This window comes from Mus caroli, chromosome 18, assembly GCF_900094665.2.
Source record: "Mus caroli chromosome 18, CAROLI_EIJ_v1.1, whole genome shotgun sequence".
NCBI classification, from domain to species: Eukaryota; Metazoa; Chordata; class Mammalia; order Rodentia; family Muridae; genus Mus; species Mus caroli.
Window position 1 is genome coordinate 49,450,169 of NC_034587.1, and position 16,703 is coordinate 49,466,871.

Consider the following 16,703-nt stretch of genomic DNA (forward strand, 5'->3'; position numbering starts at 1 on the left):
TCAGATGACTCAATGTCTATAGCAATGAACGCTTCAGAAATGTTGCTTAAATGGTGGTACTTAAACATTAAAACTCTTCCTGATCCATGAGCTGCAGGATGTATAATGTGCTCACAAGCACAAAGACAAGTTCAGTGCACCTCATTGAATATTATCATCACAGCACTTGGTGTGTTGCTGGTGGGGAGTGGCATTTTTGTGGGAATTCTCATTTCTGAGAACTAGCTCTGCAAAGTGAATTGAAGATATTAGGTAAGTCATATTTCAAACAGATGTGCTGCTTCCTAGGGCTTATTGGTCCACTTATGGAGTATAAGGATCTGAGATTTTCAGAATGGTGAGGGTACATAGGTAAATGTTTCAACTTTAAGTTGACAGCTGAATTACCCTTATCACAAGAGCATCATCTGTGCTTTGGAGTTTTTAAGCCAGGCATTTAATTCCCTTACCTCTGCCTCATAAAATGCTAGATGGTATAAGGTTATTTATTTATTTATTTTTGTCTAGATGGAAACTGTATCATTACTTTAATGCCTTACATCAGCTAGCTTTAGTGTGCTTTATAAGGTACCACCTCTTATACACCATTACTTTCTTGAACTTGTGCTTAGTGTTATAGAGACATTGTCTACTCTTAAACCTCATAGGCCAACCTTTGCTACCTACAAACTCTCCTTCTGTGACTTCCTCGGCTCTCTACAGACTTGGAATTGACCTGAAGCTCCCTTTCTGAGAACTAGCTTTTATGGAGCAGAAGGTACCATGCAAGCTTCCAAGGGAGGAACATACTAACCCAGCTATCATGGCTATGAACTACAACAAGCATCGTGGCATAATAACCGTAAGGTTACTTGGCAGTAATCATTAGCTCCCACTCAACATGAAGGGAACCACTTCTTGTACTGGAAACCTAGCTAACTACATGAGACTAGTGGAGTCATGAATCTTGAAGAGTCATACCTGTCGTTTTACCAAACCAGCACATTTTTTAACTACATGGTAAATATTTATCCTTATACCCACACCTAAGTATAGTTCTTGGCCATAAAAGAGTAAACTTCTCTTTGCATCAGATGAAGACCATTACAGAAAACCACCACTGACCAAATGCAGAGAACAAGAGATCCTGTGGTTCCCAGTCACAAATGATACATCTACAGCACAATTTCTACAATACCTAAGGCTTAGGGATCACTGTGGGAGAGGGATTGGAAAGACTGTAAGAGCCAGTCAAAGGAATGTGGAGTTTTTTAAGTTTGTGTCTCCTAAATGGGGCATGGTGGCGCACGCCTTTAATCCCAGCACTTGGGAGGCAAAGGATTTCTGAGTTCAAGGCGAGCCTGGTCTACAAAGTGAGTTCCAGGACAGCCAGGGATACACAGAGAAAACCTGTCTTGAAAAACAAAACAAAACAAAACAAAACAAAACAAAACAAAACAAAACAAAACAAAAAACAAAAGATTGTGTCTCCTAGAAATGTTAGAGATGCCACACCCATTAAGCTTTATCAACATGGCTGCCAAAGCAAGAATTAAACAATGCTGACACCAATGGACATGCAAACATGGAAGGGGTGATGCTTGTGGAGGCCAAATCCTAGAGAAAGAGCAGCTGGGGAATGCTGAGAGTGGAGACATGGTCTTCCACAGGGAAAAGCTCCCAAACTGGTTAGCCAATACCAAGTGGTCTGCTCTGAGATTATATACATACAGGTAACATCATATGGACTAAGAGGGTTTTATTTACATATTTAGGAGTGTGTGTGTGTGTGTGTGTGTGTGTGTGTGTGTGTGTGTATAACACTAACAATAATTAAAGAAAAAAAGACCATGAATTTAAGAGAGAGTGAGGGATGGGTTGGAGGATAGAAAGGGAAAGGGGAAACTATGTAGTTATATGATAATTTCAAATATAAAATTTACTATAAAAAGACACTTAAACAAGAATATCAGCCATATACATGACTATAATATTTTAGCCTAAATGAAATTCAGTTTGTTCTTTTGTAGGTAGCAGCAAACAACCATGTTAGAAGCTGAAATCATTTACTCAAGGCATTTTTATGTAGTCGTGCAGTTACAGCATATGATAAACAGGGTGTGAGAAGGCACTACAAAGCCTGTGTCTGGACACTGAAAATCAAAGCTCCTTCAACAAGTTATAAGTGTGTTTACAAATAACAACCGAAAAAAAAAAACTGGGAGAAACTGAACTTTATTTTAGACAATTTAACACCAAATGACATGTCCCCTACTACGCAGCAAGCAGTCATATATTAAATGTGTGTATTCCATGAGCTAAGCCTTAATCCATTTTTACATTCAAGTTAAGACAATTCAGCACCGTTTAAACTTGAAGGCTAACAAAATCTGTGTTCAAAAGTTGGCTAGGACGTTGGGTAGCTGGGAATAAAATTTAAACCGTTGATTTAAAAAAATATATATTGTCTATGTGAATTTAAAAATGAAGCATACATAAAGTGGGTAATTTTATTACTTAATATATTGTTAGCAAAATTATTTCTAAAGTAGTTCATGACTAAGGGCTCAGTATTTTCATAAAACCTGTTGAAGACTAATGATCAATGGGGAGAAAATGAACACAGGGAATGATGTCCACACATGTGTCTAACATTAATATTTTAAAGAGCAACACACTACTGTTACAAAGAGTGCCTAGCGAATAATTCGATGGAACTTGTAATTAAATAGTTATATAAAATGTGAAGAAAATTTCCTGGGACTAGGAAAGCTAGCCCACGGTCCCACTGAAGATGGAGTCTGCAGTCTCCATGTCATGATACAACTCAGATGGTAAAGAGTAGACTTAACTATGCTGTCTTCCATTTCTTCACGGCCGTTGTTAGTGTAAAGACAATCTTTGATGATCTTTGTGTCATTCTCACTTAGTACTTTTTTAAAAACTTAGAGTTTGGTTAGACTAGCTTGGGATTTTTTTTTTAAATCATTATTCTACACCAATTAAACGGAGAACAGACGCTCAAAGGTCAAAAATACAAAGTGGCAAGTCAGGATTTAAAGTCAATTGGAAGTGTTTTTAAATCGTGGAAAGGAAAGAAATGTTTACAAATAAATAGCTACTTCAGTGAAAAAAAAATCAAACAAAAAGGTCAAATTACATTTAAAAGCCAGACATTCCATGGATTTGAAAGGTATTTTAATTATTAGAAATACATACATGTATATAATTAATGACATTAATGACTTTTAACTTAATTTTTGGAAAATAAAATATGGCCATGACAACTAGTAGTGCTTAAATTTTAAGTTCTATAGACATACTTTTAGCAGTTAAAGACGAAATAAGGCAAGCCTAATTTTCGTATTTACTTAGGTTGGGGACAGTCATTTTAATTTTCCAATGGGTAGCAGGTAAGTGCGTGGCTTTTACTGTTCCTAAAATAATGTTCAATAAAGAGATAAGGGTCTCATTGAAATTATTATCCTATATATCTAAAAGCCATATTATTTTTATACAGTTAAGAATCTTAGTAGGACGAGATGTTAAATCTATATATGCCAGTCTGGCTCAGTATTCATACTGACAGTAGTTTTTTGTTTTGTTTTTAAAAGCATGTATATTAAAATACCTCTATCAGAATGATTATAATTTGAAAGGATCGTTCTACAGTATCAAAACTGAGATGCTAGCTAGGGCAAAGAGGTACATCAAAGAAGCAATCCTGTCGATCAGAAACCAGCTCAATCAAAGTTCTGCCTGCATTTGCTTATGGGTAAGTGTGCTTTCAGGCGGATGAGAATTACGTGTACCGCGCTATCCACCCCTGGCGACTGCCCATCTCTGGCCCCTCCCACTTGCTCTGCAGCAATGAGTCTACAGCGTGATGATTAGAGACTGTTGCACTTACAAGTCTATGACACGTGAGTTAGGATTCCAGCTCACTTAGAAAGGTCTACCTGACACGTTCTAGCACGGGAGATGCCTTACTTGAGATTTTAATGCTGGTAAATGAAGTACGACTTCGGCGCAAGCACCAGGAATTCAAAAGTCTAACTTGATTTCTTTCTGCACCTTCTGAATGTAAGAGTCTCCAAATCCCACTGCTGCACACAGTTTCACAGTTTTAAGTAAGGTCACAGCAGTCTCGTTGTGGTGCATGGTCCTTGTTTTTTTGCAGGAAGGACCTGCTTCCCTCTTGTTCGCCAACCTCTCAAGTATACAATGCTATGTGCTTCGCTAATTTGGGTTGTATTTTGTAAATACACAAAAACGTATATACCCAACTCCTGAAGAGTCTAAGATGATGGCCCTGCATTGCACCCAGTAGGTCATCTTTTACGGATGGTTTTATATATATATATATAAATTCAACATTCCCCTTAATAGCTGAACATTTCAGAAGTGTAGTAGAGTTGAAAAAAATCTAAAAAGGTTTTCCAGTATTTTTCTTTTGACAGTATTTGAAAGATGATTGTGATGTTAGAGATTCCTTGTATAATTGCTGTGTCAGCAGTGACTTAATTCTGGCTAACAGTAAAATATGCTGCAGGGCATGTTAGCTCTCCATTGATCACACCTGTCGGTCATCGGAATGATTTTCCTATGCTGTGAAACCTCACAATGGGGGATGTGCTGACTGTCACATTAGACATTTTTGCCCACAGAAAAACTAAGCAGCGTGGGATCGAATAGCAACAAGTATCAAACAGGATCTTGGAATTTTCTAATTCATTCCAAAACAAGTTGACTCAAGTCAGAGTGAAATTAAGCAATTAACAGAAAGGAAATTGTCTAGTAACTCTAAAATGTAAACATAATTTGATATAGGGATGTAACTATCTGAATACATATATCGCCATCTCTCTGATTATACTTCATGACAACAATAGTTAGATGTTTGGCCCTTCCTCAGCACCAAGTGTATCCATTTCTGTTTACACAATAGGAACACCTTTTTAAAAAATTAATCTAAGTTGAGGCAAATATAGGCTCATCATCATTGTTTCACTGGTTTCAGCACTTTAGAAAAGAATCCGTTCAAATTGTGGCTCACTCATTAAAATATCAATTTCCCATTTGCACTATAATTTCAAAAGAACATAAGAAGTTCAGAGTTCTTTGAAAGAGCCCACTATGCACCCACAGAATTGAAACACTGCTAATTCACAAAATAACATGAGTAAGGATTTAAAATTTGCCAAATATTGTTGATTTAAACACTCAAAATCCAGTTATGTCATTTGTTGTGAAAGAGTCCAAACAAAACCTCCTTTGTTGTTTACTGTTTGTCTTTTAAAATATGTAAGTCCTTCCTACTTAAGCTAATCTATGGTTTTCATATGTCCAAACACCAGGAACTGCTTTATCCACTGGGAACTGGGCTTCTTTCTAATACCTAGGTTAAGAAAACACAATGGAACAGGTTATCAGCAGGATAATATCATGAGTGCGCACAACAAATAACATTTTAGTAGGCCTTTTCAAAACTTGGTGGAGTAATGTCTCTCTGCCCCAGCAACTATCACCTTGTAAAATTACTATTAGAACGTGATCTAACAGTGATCATAGGCAAGGAATATGCCAATAATATGAAGAACACGCCTGATGTCCACAGTCTGATTGTTTAAAAAGCAAAACAACCAAATAAGTAAGTAAATAAATAAAAATAAAATTGAAACGAGAAAAAGTCAAGCAGGACTCAGGGATCCAGCAACCAAACCGGCAAGCTCATTCTACGGAACAAGAGTGATACATCTGCCAGGAGGCACAGTCATGGCCTCTGCACCATCTTGCATTTTCCCTTCTCTGTCTCCATGGTTTTTTGGGTCCAGAATGACACATTAATGGGCAGAGATAGGAACAGAGACAGAAGTAGGTATCTTTATGTTGAAATCATGACCAATCATGATCATTGGTCATCATGCAAGGAAGAATCCATTTGGGTGCAAATCATTAACTAGAAAGGTCTGTGAGGAGAAAGCATTGCAGAGGTGGAAAAGGCCTGAGACATCTGGGAAGACTGAGGGGCAGAGACTCCAGGAATGGAACACACCAAATTATTGGGTAGATTTTACATCACCAGAATGGTTTCAAGTATCTAGCTGGCATGCAAAACAATCAGTACTAAACTAACAGTGACATGTCATTAGAGGTTGGGGGGGATGGTGTAATGGCAGCATGAGGTCACACACAGGTGGCCATCAGGCTATCCACATAGCTTCAGATGCACTACACTCCTGCTCAAAAAATGTCAGATTTTTCATGGTCTTTGGAGAGAAACTCAAAATTCTTAGTTTGCTTTTCAGTTGTTCTGTTGATCAGAGCACAGCTGACAAACCCAACTGAAAACAGCCTTTGCAAACACTTCCTGCAACTTACTCCTACCCTGCAGTTGCCCACGAATCTGACCCCTACAATGCTTTTGTACTTTTTGTACTTGAGATCCCTCAAGGCTAAACTCACATGCTGTTCTAAAGGCACTCTCCAGTAGTGGTTTAAGGAACACTTTCTATGGAACTTGGAGGTGAAAGTCAGAGTAAGAGGCAAGTATGATTGCCCTCCAGGTGAGGGCTTTTCCTCTTCTGAGCATTTCTTTTTCTCACTCATAGATTAAGCAGGATATTTATTTCATTAAGAATAATTAACTTTGGTTAACGTTATATTTCCATCTGATCAATACTGCTTGTTAAAAATCAAGTACAAACCTCCTTGTAAGAAAGAAAGAAAGAAAGAAAGGAAGGAAGGAAGGAAAGGAAGGAAGGAAGGAAGGAAGGAAGGAAGGAAGGAAGNAAGNAAGAAAGAAAGAAAGAAAGAAAGAAAGAAAGAAAGAAAGAAAGAAAGATTGAAAGAAAGAAAGAAAGAAAGAAAAGAATATCATTTGGCTTGCCAAATAATACTCACGGTGAAATTGTGCAGCCTGAGGCGTAGGCATGATGTCCTGTGTAGCGAATGTCACAGCGTACAACATTGTTACTGTAGTCTGATTCAGGCACCAGGTAGCTGGGGTTTACACTGACCTGAACAAGAAAAATAGCACCATGTGAAAGATTTTATACTTAATGGATACTGTTATTCCCTCCTATTTCTATAATGCTACAGTGAAATTACTAACAAAGGACTCAGCTACATCAAGCAAGGAAAGGAGTTTAGGTGAAGAAGGTAGTTAAACATACTGGAGATATTACAAAAGGAAGTTGTGTAGATCTCCCTAAGTTCTTTAAAAAATCATAACGTAGATTGCTTAACAATTGTTCTGAAAGTTGTTTAAGTACTTTCAAGCACATGGTTATTTAATATTTGAATCCAGAAAAAGAGAGTGGTGGTAAATTACACATCTTCAAAGCCCCTACCTTTAGAATGTAGTTTCCAGGTTGTACATCTGTAATATCAATCCACTGGCAGTCTATGTCTGCTGCATAGGTGTCATAACATCCAGGACTCAATCCCTGAAATCAGAAAACACTTCAAAATTAAATTATAGGATGTGACCAGACTGCTTATATGATATTATCTATCAATAAAACCTTGAGTTAGTACCTACAAGAATTGGACACAAAAACCAGAACACACATTAGCCGGTCTTATAATATCTAGTTATTCAAAAGCTGCAAGGTTGGAACATAAAGAAATGTGCCCTACTTCTAAAGTCACCAATGGAAAATAGTCCTAAGCAACAAATTGGGCCTCCAGCACCATTCAAAAGTAGCAAACATATCAGGAAGAAATGCCTCGCAGTAATTCATTTGCAGTGTCCTGTTAGTGAGATTCCCTGCAGTGATCTTCCTATGTTCTGGATGACAACGATATTTTGTCTTGTGTAGCTTTGTAGCATCTATCCTCTTCTGCTTTATATTAAAATCATATTATATAAACCCCTTAAGGACAGGTACAGTCTAATTGCATCCTTGAATAGCTAACATTTATTATTAACCAAAACCATATATAGTCAGTTCTCACAACTCCAGGGGTCAGGTGTGTTTCTATCTCCATTTTATGGATGAGAAACCCAAGGCATGCTAAGATCAAACGACTGATTCAGGGGCAAACAGCTGAGCAGCGACTGAGCTTGTTTCAGGATTATATAAACAAGGTCCAGAATACCTTTTCTTAACTATCACACTCCCTCTCTCAAATAATCAGTGAGATCTTTGTGGAGTCAGAAGGACGGATTTATGCCCAAACTGGTCAAAGCCATATCCGTCCACTTGCTAAGACATTCCCACCAGCAAGTCAATGGGTGTCTCACAAGGCTGCCAGGAGAAAAATGCCAAGAACATACATATGCTTCTTGCTATCACTAGTCTGCAGAAATTTCCTTCCGTTGGGGCATGGGCATTTTCTTATTTCCATGTGAGAACTTTTAACTGTAACATTTCCATTCTGATAATCCAAAATTGATTAAGAAGCGTATGTGACAATCGTTCGAACTTAGCAGTGTCATTTAAAACTGTCACTTGAGTTTGCTTTGATGCTTAAGGTCATCTTGGTCAACAAAGATAACAAAAACAGAAATCTCGATGTGCTTTAGTGATGTGGGTTTGGCTGCAGCTGGATTTGGGAAGAGTAAGAGATGCTGCTGTCCATAGCACAGGACAACATAGACAGGCCAACCCAACATTACTTAACCACAGGAGCAAGAGCCATAATCGCCTAGATTCCCAGCTTTACCGGCTCTCATTTTATGTGTTGAACATGAAATACAAAAGAAAGAACTTTAAGGCTCCACCACATCCTTCTCTGATTGTGTCACCTTAGGCACTCAGTAAGTAAGTAGTACCTGCTGGTGTCACAATCATTACCACTATCTCACACAGGACTCTAAATTGTGCACTGGATTAGATATCCATTGCAGACAGGTATAAATAATGCCACTGGCAATTAAAGTGTTTGCAAAACGCTGTTGTTGACCTACACCTATTGTCCCAAATGCTAGGTGACTAGTGTGTGTGTGAGCGCATATGCACGAGCCTGTGTGTGCGTGGGCACACATACACAAACTTCTAGCTGACACTATTACTTTATGATTCACCAGCTGGCAGAAAATGTGAATTTTGAGCTTTGCTTATTTGAACTAACAAGCAAATGCCTGAAGCTGCCAAGGCCATTAAGCAAATAGACATTTCATGTATTCGAAGTCCAATGTGAAAATAAATTGAAAATAGAACTTCATTGAAGATTATCTAAATGTGTTCTTTGGTTTCAATAAAAATTACCTGTCTGCAACATTTGGTCATTGAGTGTGATGTAACTATTTTTAAATTGTGCATATATTCTGTATGTAAATTTGTGATCTTAAAATACATGGTTAAATATACAATATATTCAGAAGTTATACCTAGTTAGATGTTTATATACATTTAAGGAAGATGGTACTAGTATAACAAAACTAATAAAAGTCAATATTAGGGGCCTATGTGAATGTTTTTTCTATAAATGAAGTCTGTTCAAAAGACTATTAAAAAACACAAATACGTAAATCACTTACAATGCAAGACCTAGTGAAAACATTTTAAGGCATGCACAGGAAAGGATAAACAAGAAGGCTACCACATTAAAAAAAAAGTGAGATTACACAAGTGAATAGGGGTGCCTCTGCCTCTGTGGCTGAAATATGCACCCTCCCGCTCCCCCAATGCAAGTGTTCTAGCTTAGAGATGATTAACGTGTGTCATTTTAAGAATAGGGAAATGCATGTTCCAGGTCCTCTTGGGGTGATCACTGAATGAGAAGGCAATCTCTGCAAGGGTATATGCTTAATATATGGGTGTGTTACATTTTTCACTTAAAGCATATGTCCTGCCCCTCCCAACCTATGTTAAATATAACTGTTTCCCTGTCTAACCACTTTGATGAGCTAAGCCCAGAGGACAGAAGAATGGTCACCACATGTAGGTCACCAAAAAGCTTCTGGCCACAGTACTGGAATCTGCTTCCCAAGATGACAGCCCCTGAGGTCTGTGTGCCCTGGGTAATGTACATTCAGGAACTACTTGCCAAGAGCTGGCCTGGAGTAAAATTATAATGTCCTTTTACAAATTAGGGTTGTGGATGGAAATACTGACATAGTTTTTAACTGACCCACATTTTCCAATTCTAAGACATACAATAGCGCTCAACTCAGCACTATTAAAAACAAATCTATCCAAAGGACATCTGACATTAATTACACCGGAGGTTTAAATATACATGTGTGGAATAAGAAATGTGTCTTTCTGCTCTGACTTGCATTATTAAAAGTGATGCTGTTTAAAGTATTTTTAATAACCTGGCTTCAACTCTTTGTTCTAACTTTAGGCACTATTCCATATTAAGCATGAAAATGGAAAACAAAATGGACTTGCAGGTGAGAAAACAGACGTACATTGCCAACAGTTATTATAGCTAATTGAAGAACACAGAATGAAGGCAGATGTTGTAAGTCACTCATGTGTATTCAGAAAGTTAACTACTTTTCATTGTGTTATGTAGCAAGGATCCACATTGCCCTCCTGTGATCTCCAGCAGGGGTTACATGTACAGCTGGAAACACTTTAAAAGCAATCTGCACCACCCAGTCATCTCCCTTTTCCCAATCTGAAGTATCCCATGTTGATAAGGTAACCTTAAAATGAAACAAAATATTAAAAAAAAAAGAAGAGGGGAAAGAAAGAAAACAGTAACTGATTTGTTGTCACTTCCCTGGAGGTCTGTGGGCTCCGGAGGTCAGGGGACCAGCCTACCTGTGTGTGTGCAGTGCACGCAAAGCGCCTGTGGTACCCATAGTCACAGGACGTGTCCTCCAGACAGAAGCTTGCTTTGTGGCCTTCAGCCACTCTCCTCTGTGTGTTGGCATCAAGCAGGTCATAGTGGCTGAATTCGTCCATGCTGTGGTAATGTCTAATGTCCCACACAACAAAGAAACAGCAGTCAGTGGCACATAGACAAAGCAATGAGGATGCTAAATAACTTCCTTGTCTCATAAATTAAATGGTGCCGTGCTCACAAATTAAAACAGGATAAATTCATCTTCTTGTTTTTATTTTTTTTAGATTGATTTATTTTATGTGTATGAATGTTTTGTCTATAAGTAGTATGTATGTGCACCAGTTTCCTGCCTAGTGCCAGAGGAAGTTAGAAGAGGGCTTCTAATCCCTTGGAACTGGACATTTGTGAACCATCATGTGGATACAGGGAATTGAACCTGGGTCCTCTCCAAGTGCTCTTGTAGAGCCATCATTCCAACCCAAATATATATATGTATATATATATATATATATATATATACATACACATATATATACATGTATATATATGTATGTATGTATATGTATATATATATATATACATATGTGTATATATTTCCTCTCGAAACTTTGTCCACTCCATATATATATATGTGTGTGTGTGTATGTATACATATATATGTATACATATACATATATATATATAATTATAAATTTCCTCTTGAAACTTTGTAGCTCTGGCTGTCCTGCAACTCACTCTGTAGACTCTTGAACTCAGAGATCTGCCTGCCTCTGCCACCCAAGTGATGGAACTAAAGGCGTGCGCCACCATGCCTGGCTCCCAAATTTATCTTCTTAAAGAGATATTCATGCCACATGCTTTTAAAAGAACATTGTGAGGTTTTTAACTTTACTAGATGGTAAAGACACTGTGGTATCGATTCCTTTATATAGGTTTTATGTTTGAACATTAGATATAAACAATCGATTATATGTCCTTGTAACCTGTGCAGTTTCTAGTGTATTTCTCTGGCTGCCACTGCTGATATTGGTGACGTGCTGATGATTTCCAACAAGGAACTATACTCTGGAGGGGTTGCTCTGAGGTACTAAAAACTGGAGTTGCAACATTCATAAAACCTCTTTGGAAATGTGAAGGAGAAGCAGCAGCATTGCCATCTATCACTATTATTTAAGTAGCACAGGCTTTTATTTCAAAATAAAATATTTCTATTTTAATATGTAAATTATGTGGCTACAGTTCACTTTTCTCTATTCCTTAAACAGAAGGCTCTGAGCGCTTCCTCTTCTCTTGTGGGGGAGGAGCTACAATGAGAATTTGGGCTTGAATTTCTGTAAGTGGGAGACCACACATCATGATTTCCTGGCATTGGCTACTTGACCACATTACCTAGGCAAGTGATGGAATAACCACATGTAATTTAAAAATGAAAGCCATTACATTTAGAAAGGGTAGGGCAACCACTCTGGGGCTGACGGGGGCCTTTCAAAAGATACAAGTGAATTGGGTCCTGAAGTCTATCTTTCCCTGAGAATGGTCTCTAAATCCTTTGGGTAAAAGATGTCGTGCTTTTATCAAATGCCTTTCAAGGCTAACTGACTGCAGATCGTCTTGCCTACAGCAGAGACTTTAACCTAAGAGTAAATTCTATTGGCAGCCATCCTCTGTCCTTTCAATCATTTTAATGAGCCTGACTTACAGTTTCCAATTGAAAAGATAATGGGATTTAGTGGGGAAGAGGCTATCTTAGGGTTTAACATCCTGTGATGGCATCAAACTGCATAGGAAAGGTTCTAAATATAAATATGATCAAATCTCTAGTTTTAGGTAAGACATATGAATAGCCATCTGAAGAATTTAAGAGCAACCCAGATGAGAGGCCCATTCGCTTACTGGTGACAGCTGTGCCACTCCCAGGAGTACCGAGGGCGGCTTGGTAAGAAGTCCGATGTCCCTTGGTTCTTCACTCTTTGCGGAAATCGTAGCAGTACCCTGTGGTCATAGTCTCTGACATCCGCCCTATATGCTGAACTGTGAGTTTAGAAAAGAAACGTTAGATCCACTGAACATGGATGGAAAACACGATAGAAAGAACACCATCACAAGGTCCCAGCACCCCCCCTCCCTCGACTAGCCTCTCCACTCAAGGGATCATGAGTTCCTGTCCAATCCCGGAGGAATAAACCCATGGTAACTCTCTGGCGAATGAGTGAATGATGGATAACAGTAAAAGCCCAGAGAGATTGAGATTAAGATTTATACTACAAAGATTATAGAGAAGAGACTATGAATCTAAAAGCTATAAAATTGCCATAGTAAATGATCCCACACCAAAAATTTCATAGGTATCTATTAATAACGATATATCTACTCTAAAACTAGAACCTAGATTTAGATAGATAACTTTATACTTGACATCTACCAAACTGAGGGCGCTTCTTTAATATCTTTCAGCACTCAGTAGTGTGGATCATGCCATAAAGAACACAAACCAGCTTGAATTTCTTCCCTTAGCCCGACTGTTGTAAAAAGTCAACACGGAATAAAGGTTAATATAAACACCCCTGGAACGCTACTATCTATCTATCTATCTATCTATCTATCTATCTATCTATCTATCTATCTATCTACCTACCTACCTACCTACCTACCTATCTATCTATCTATCTATCTATCTATCTATCTATCTATATATATATATATATATATAATATTTTATAGGTCTATCTGTGTTAGAGTATGTTGGTGACCCATTTTACTTAGCACACTACCAGAACCATGCAAATATCTTGTGCTCCCTCTACTGGTGGCCAGCTGCAGAATCAAAGAATTCCAAGACCAGAATAGCTATTTTATTTTAGGACTGACGGAAAACAAAACTCTTGCTTGTGTTTTTATACCAAAACAACCCAGTGAATCACGGCCTGAAAGAAACGTGGAATGTACTCTTTACCAATGGGGGTGGGGAAGGACACCGTGACGAATACAACCCTAGACCATTAGAAAATAATAAGTGCTTCCTTCATTCCCACACCCTCCCCACCGTGTTGTTGGTTGTTGAACTTCTGTTTTATATAAAGTTATTGGAAGAAGTTGGCGTAAATGCCTGATAGGTATCTTGGGAAAGAACCTGAGACCTAGTCACCAGAATAAGGGTTTTCTTCTCCCTCCCCGGGTATGCGACTCTCACTGAAGCGGTACCCATAAAAACATTCCAAATTAACTCTCTCTCCAAGTCAGCATGCCCAGGAGGTCACGTCCCACTTCCCAGCCCTTGTCCCACTTCCTACCCCTTGTCTGCGCTGAATAGCAGTCAAAACTAGTGATTCCCAGGATCAAAACCTAAGACAGGGCTGTGGAAATCCATACCTGGCCAGGCAGTTTTCTTCCGCAGCGCATCTCAGGTTGTACATAGACATCTTCTGGACGTACGTGGAAGCCTGGATGTAATAGGGGTCGGGCACCAGGTCCGGGAGACCTAAAGATAAGACAAGCTGATGACCTCTGACTCTCGAACCCTGTTTGTCACCTTTCACCCACCAAGTCTGCAGGGTGGGGCTGAGTGTGTGGAAGAACAGGGAAAGTCGGGGTTAGGAAGGAAAGGGGAAAGGAAGCTGCTGGTGCCAGGAGCGCGGTTTCCATCAGATTCCAGAGCTGGCGGGACAGGCTGGGGTTGGGGGTTGGGGGTTGGGGGGGAGCGTTGTTGAGTCTGCGGGACCGGATCCCGCCGCCGCGCCCAGGCCGCCACGTCTAGACAGCACTGACCCGCGGCCAGGGTGGCCGGTACCTACCGTGGATCTAGGGGTGCTTACCGTACTGGAAGTAACCGGTGCCGTATCCAGGTCGGTACCTGCTCCCGGGCCGTGGCCTCTCATATGTGTCATAGTAGTTATAATAAGGGTTGTCGTCGGAGTACTTGTAGGAATTGTAGGGGTCGTCGCCCACCATGCGATCTATGTGGCTGGGTGGCCTCAGATTACTAAGCTGCGGAGGCTGTGGCGACGCAGTCCGGTTCGCCGCGCGCCGCGAGGCTCCATCTCGAGCCCCCGACGGCGAGAAACCAGCTTGGAACCAGTGGCGGGCGGCGGGCCGGGGACGACCCGCGGCGACCCCAGACGGGCTTGGCGTCCTCGCACGGGCAGAGGCGGTGCGGTTGTCACGCAGCAGAAGAATGGGTGTGCGCGGCTGCGAGACTGCGTCGCCGTCGGGTCTCCGGGCAGTGGCGCTGGGGTCGCGGCGTCGCTGAGGCTGGTACTGCGCCCCGAGGCTCAGCAGACTGAACACCTGCCCGTTGTTCTCCCATTGGATTGTCTGGCGCCAGGCACCGGGGGCAGCGGGCGGCTCGCGCGGGGTCTGCGGGGCGCAGCGGAGAAGGGGACAAAGTTGCAGCGGCCCCAGGAGGAGCACAGCCCAGGCAAAACGCATGGTGCTCCCGGCTCGTCCCTTCTCCGGGAGGACGTGGCTAGGAGAAAAAGGAAGACGGGACTCAGATCCCACGAAGGAGGGAGACCTCTCCGAGCAGGGAGGAGGAGGGCGAGGCGCGGGGATGGGTCGCAGGGAGTCGTGCCAAGGGCGAACGGCAGACCCTGCCCCCAGCCCAGACGGCCGTCGGACGTGGCACCGTCCTCCTCTCCCCTTTCCCAGTCCTGGAAGGCGACGGGGAGCGGCGCACGACGGTCTGGGAAAGCGCACAGAGTCTGGAGTAGAAGGAGGAGGAGAGATTTTAAACTTTCTGACCAGTTTGCAGTTACACAAGCCGTTCTGGCCTCGCTGCCCCTCCGCTATTTGTTCACGTAATGCGATTGGAAACGTGCAAGGCGGACAGCTCCTCCACGCTGCCCCTCCCTCCCCTCTCCGCCCCCCTCCCCTCCTCCCCAGACACGTTGCACAGGGAGAGTTAAGGGGAAAGAACAAAACGGAACACACATCCTGAGACACACTCGACTTAATCTGGGCCGAACATGCAGGAATTTCAAAAGACTCAGACAGACGAAGGCAGCCAGGCCATGGGCCCAAGCCAAAATATGCATGAAGAAAAATGCTATTAGGTCACCAACCCTGGAGAGGCGGGAAGCAGGAGGTGGGGAGAGCGATGGGGGCCAAACTGTGTGCTCTGGGATGGGGGAGGTTGTGACTAAGGCTTATGCATAAAGGAGTTAAGCAGACAAATTTCCCAATACACACTCACCCCACTTTTATGGGAAGCGCCCTCAGCGAATAAACCCCAGGATATCAAATTTTGTTTTTCTGGCTGTAGGTAATATGAGAAATGGGTTACAAATCTGTTTCCTACAGTGAATATTTTAATAACCAAAGTGAAAATTTATAGGGAACAAAGCTTGCTACGTTGAAAAAGTGAATAAATCCGACTCTTTTTTTTTTTTTTTGTCTTAAAAGAACCAGCCCAATTTGCACTTTAAGTGACAAGATTTCTTTCATCCCTACTGTGTACCAGAGAGCCAGAAGGGCAAGGCAGTACTCAGAGGCTCCTTCAAGTAGACCGTTTATCTGACTTCTTGCTTTTTCTTTTTGCCTAATAAGGAGGTTTGACTTTACATTTTAAAATCAAATTACCGATGTTAAATATTGAAATTCAATAAAGCATTCAGCAGCCTTTTAATTCGTCTTCCAATCTAAACAAAGGTGTTGCAAGAGAAAACGCCTTGGAGTTCAGAGTTTAGTACAAAGAAGGCAGTGGGTGTGGCCAGGAGGCTGAGTAGGAGGATGGTCTGCAACTGGAGAGAGATGCTTAATAGAGCAGCTGTTCACATCCTACTCAGGGTCTGGGAAGTTCTGGATCAAATTCAAAGAAAAAAAAAGTACTAATTGGTCTGATTTGAACTACTAGGCAATGTCAGACTTTAGTACCTATTTTATTGGTCCCATCATTGAGCTGTGGTCTAGACACACTTAATATTCACCTCTTAGCTTCTGTCTTTCCATAACTGATCACCCCATGAGGTAGAGCGGTGGACATC

At 40.9% G+C, this 16,703-nt stretch overlaps 1 protein-coding gene and 1 long non-coding RNA gene across 3 annotated transcripts in view; one reads left to right on the plus strand and one right to left on the minus strand.

Annotated features, from left to right (window-relative positions):
- Positions 1-177: 177 nt before the first annotated feature.
- Positions 178-15,638, minus strand: Lox (lysyl oxidase). Of its 2 annotated transcripts, none has more exons than XM_029472287.1 (7): positions 14,538-15,341; positions 14,095-14,203; positions 12,619-12,756; positions 10,701-10,857; positions 7,332-7,427; positions 6,883-6,998; positions 178-227 (listed from the first exon to the last, which is right to left on the minus strand). In XM_029472287.1, the coding sequence occupies exons 1-7, from the start codon at positions 15,148-15,150 to the stop codon at positions 209-211; spliced, it is 1,248 nt and encodes a 415-aa protein (XP_029328147.1). In that variant the 5' UTR covers positions 15,151-15,341; the 3' UTR covers positions 178-208. The 2 variants fall into 2 exon arrangements, with proteins under 2 accessions (XP_029328147.1, XP_029328148.1); XM_029472288.1 differs by lacking the exon at positions 178-227 and adding an exon at positions 2,195-5,377 and having other exon boundaries at positions 14,538-15,638.
- The window catches only part of LOC110284685, a 41,594-nt gene continuing 39,372 nt past the window's right edge, over positions 14,482-16,703 (plus strand). Inside the window, exon 1 of the long non-coding RNA XR_002376975.1 lies at positions 14,482-14,567. This is a non-coding gene — a long non-coding RNA (uncharacterized LOC110284685). The remainder of the gene's footprint in view (positions 14,568-16,703) is intronic.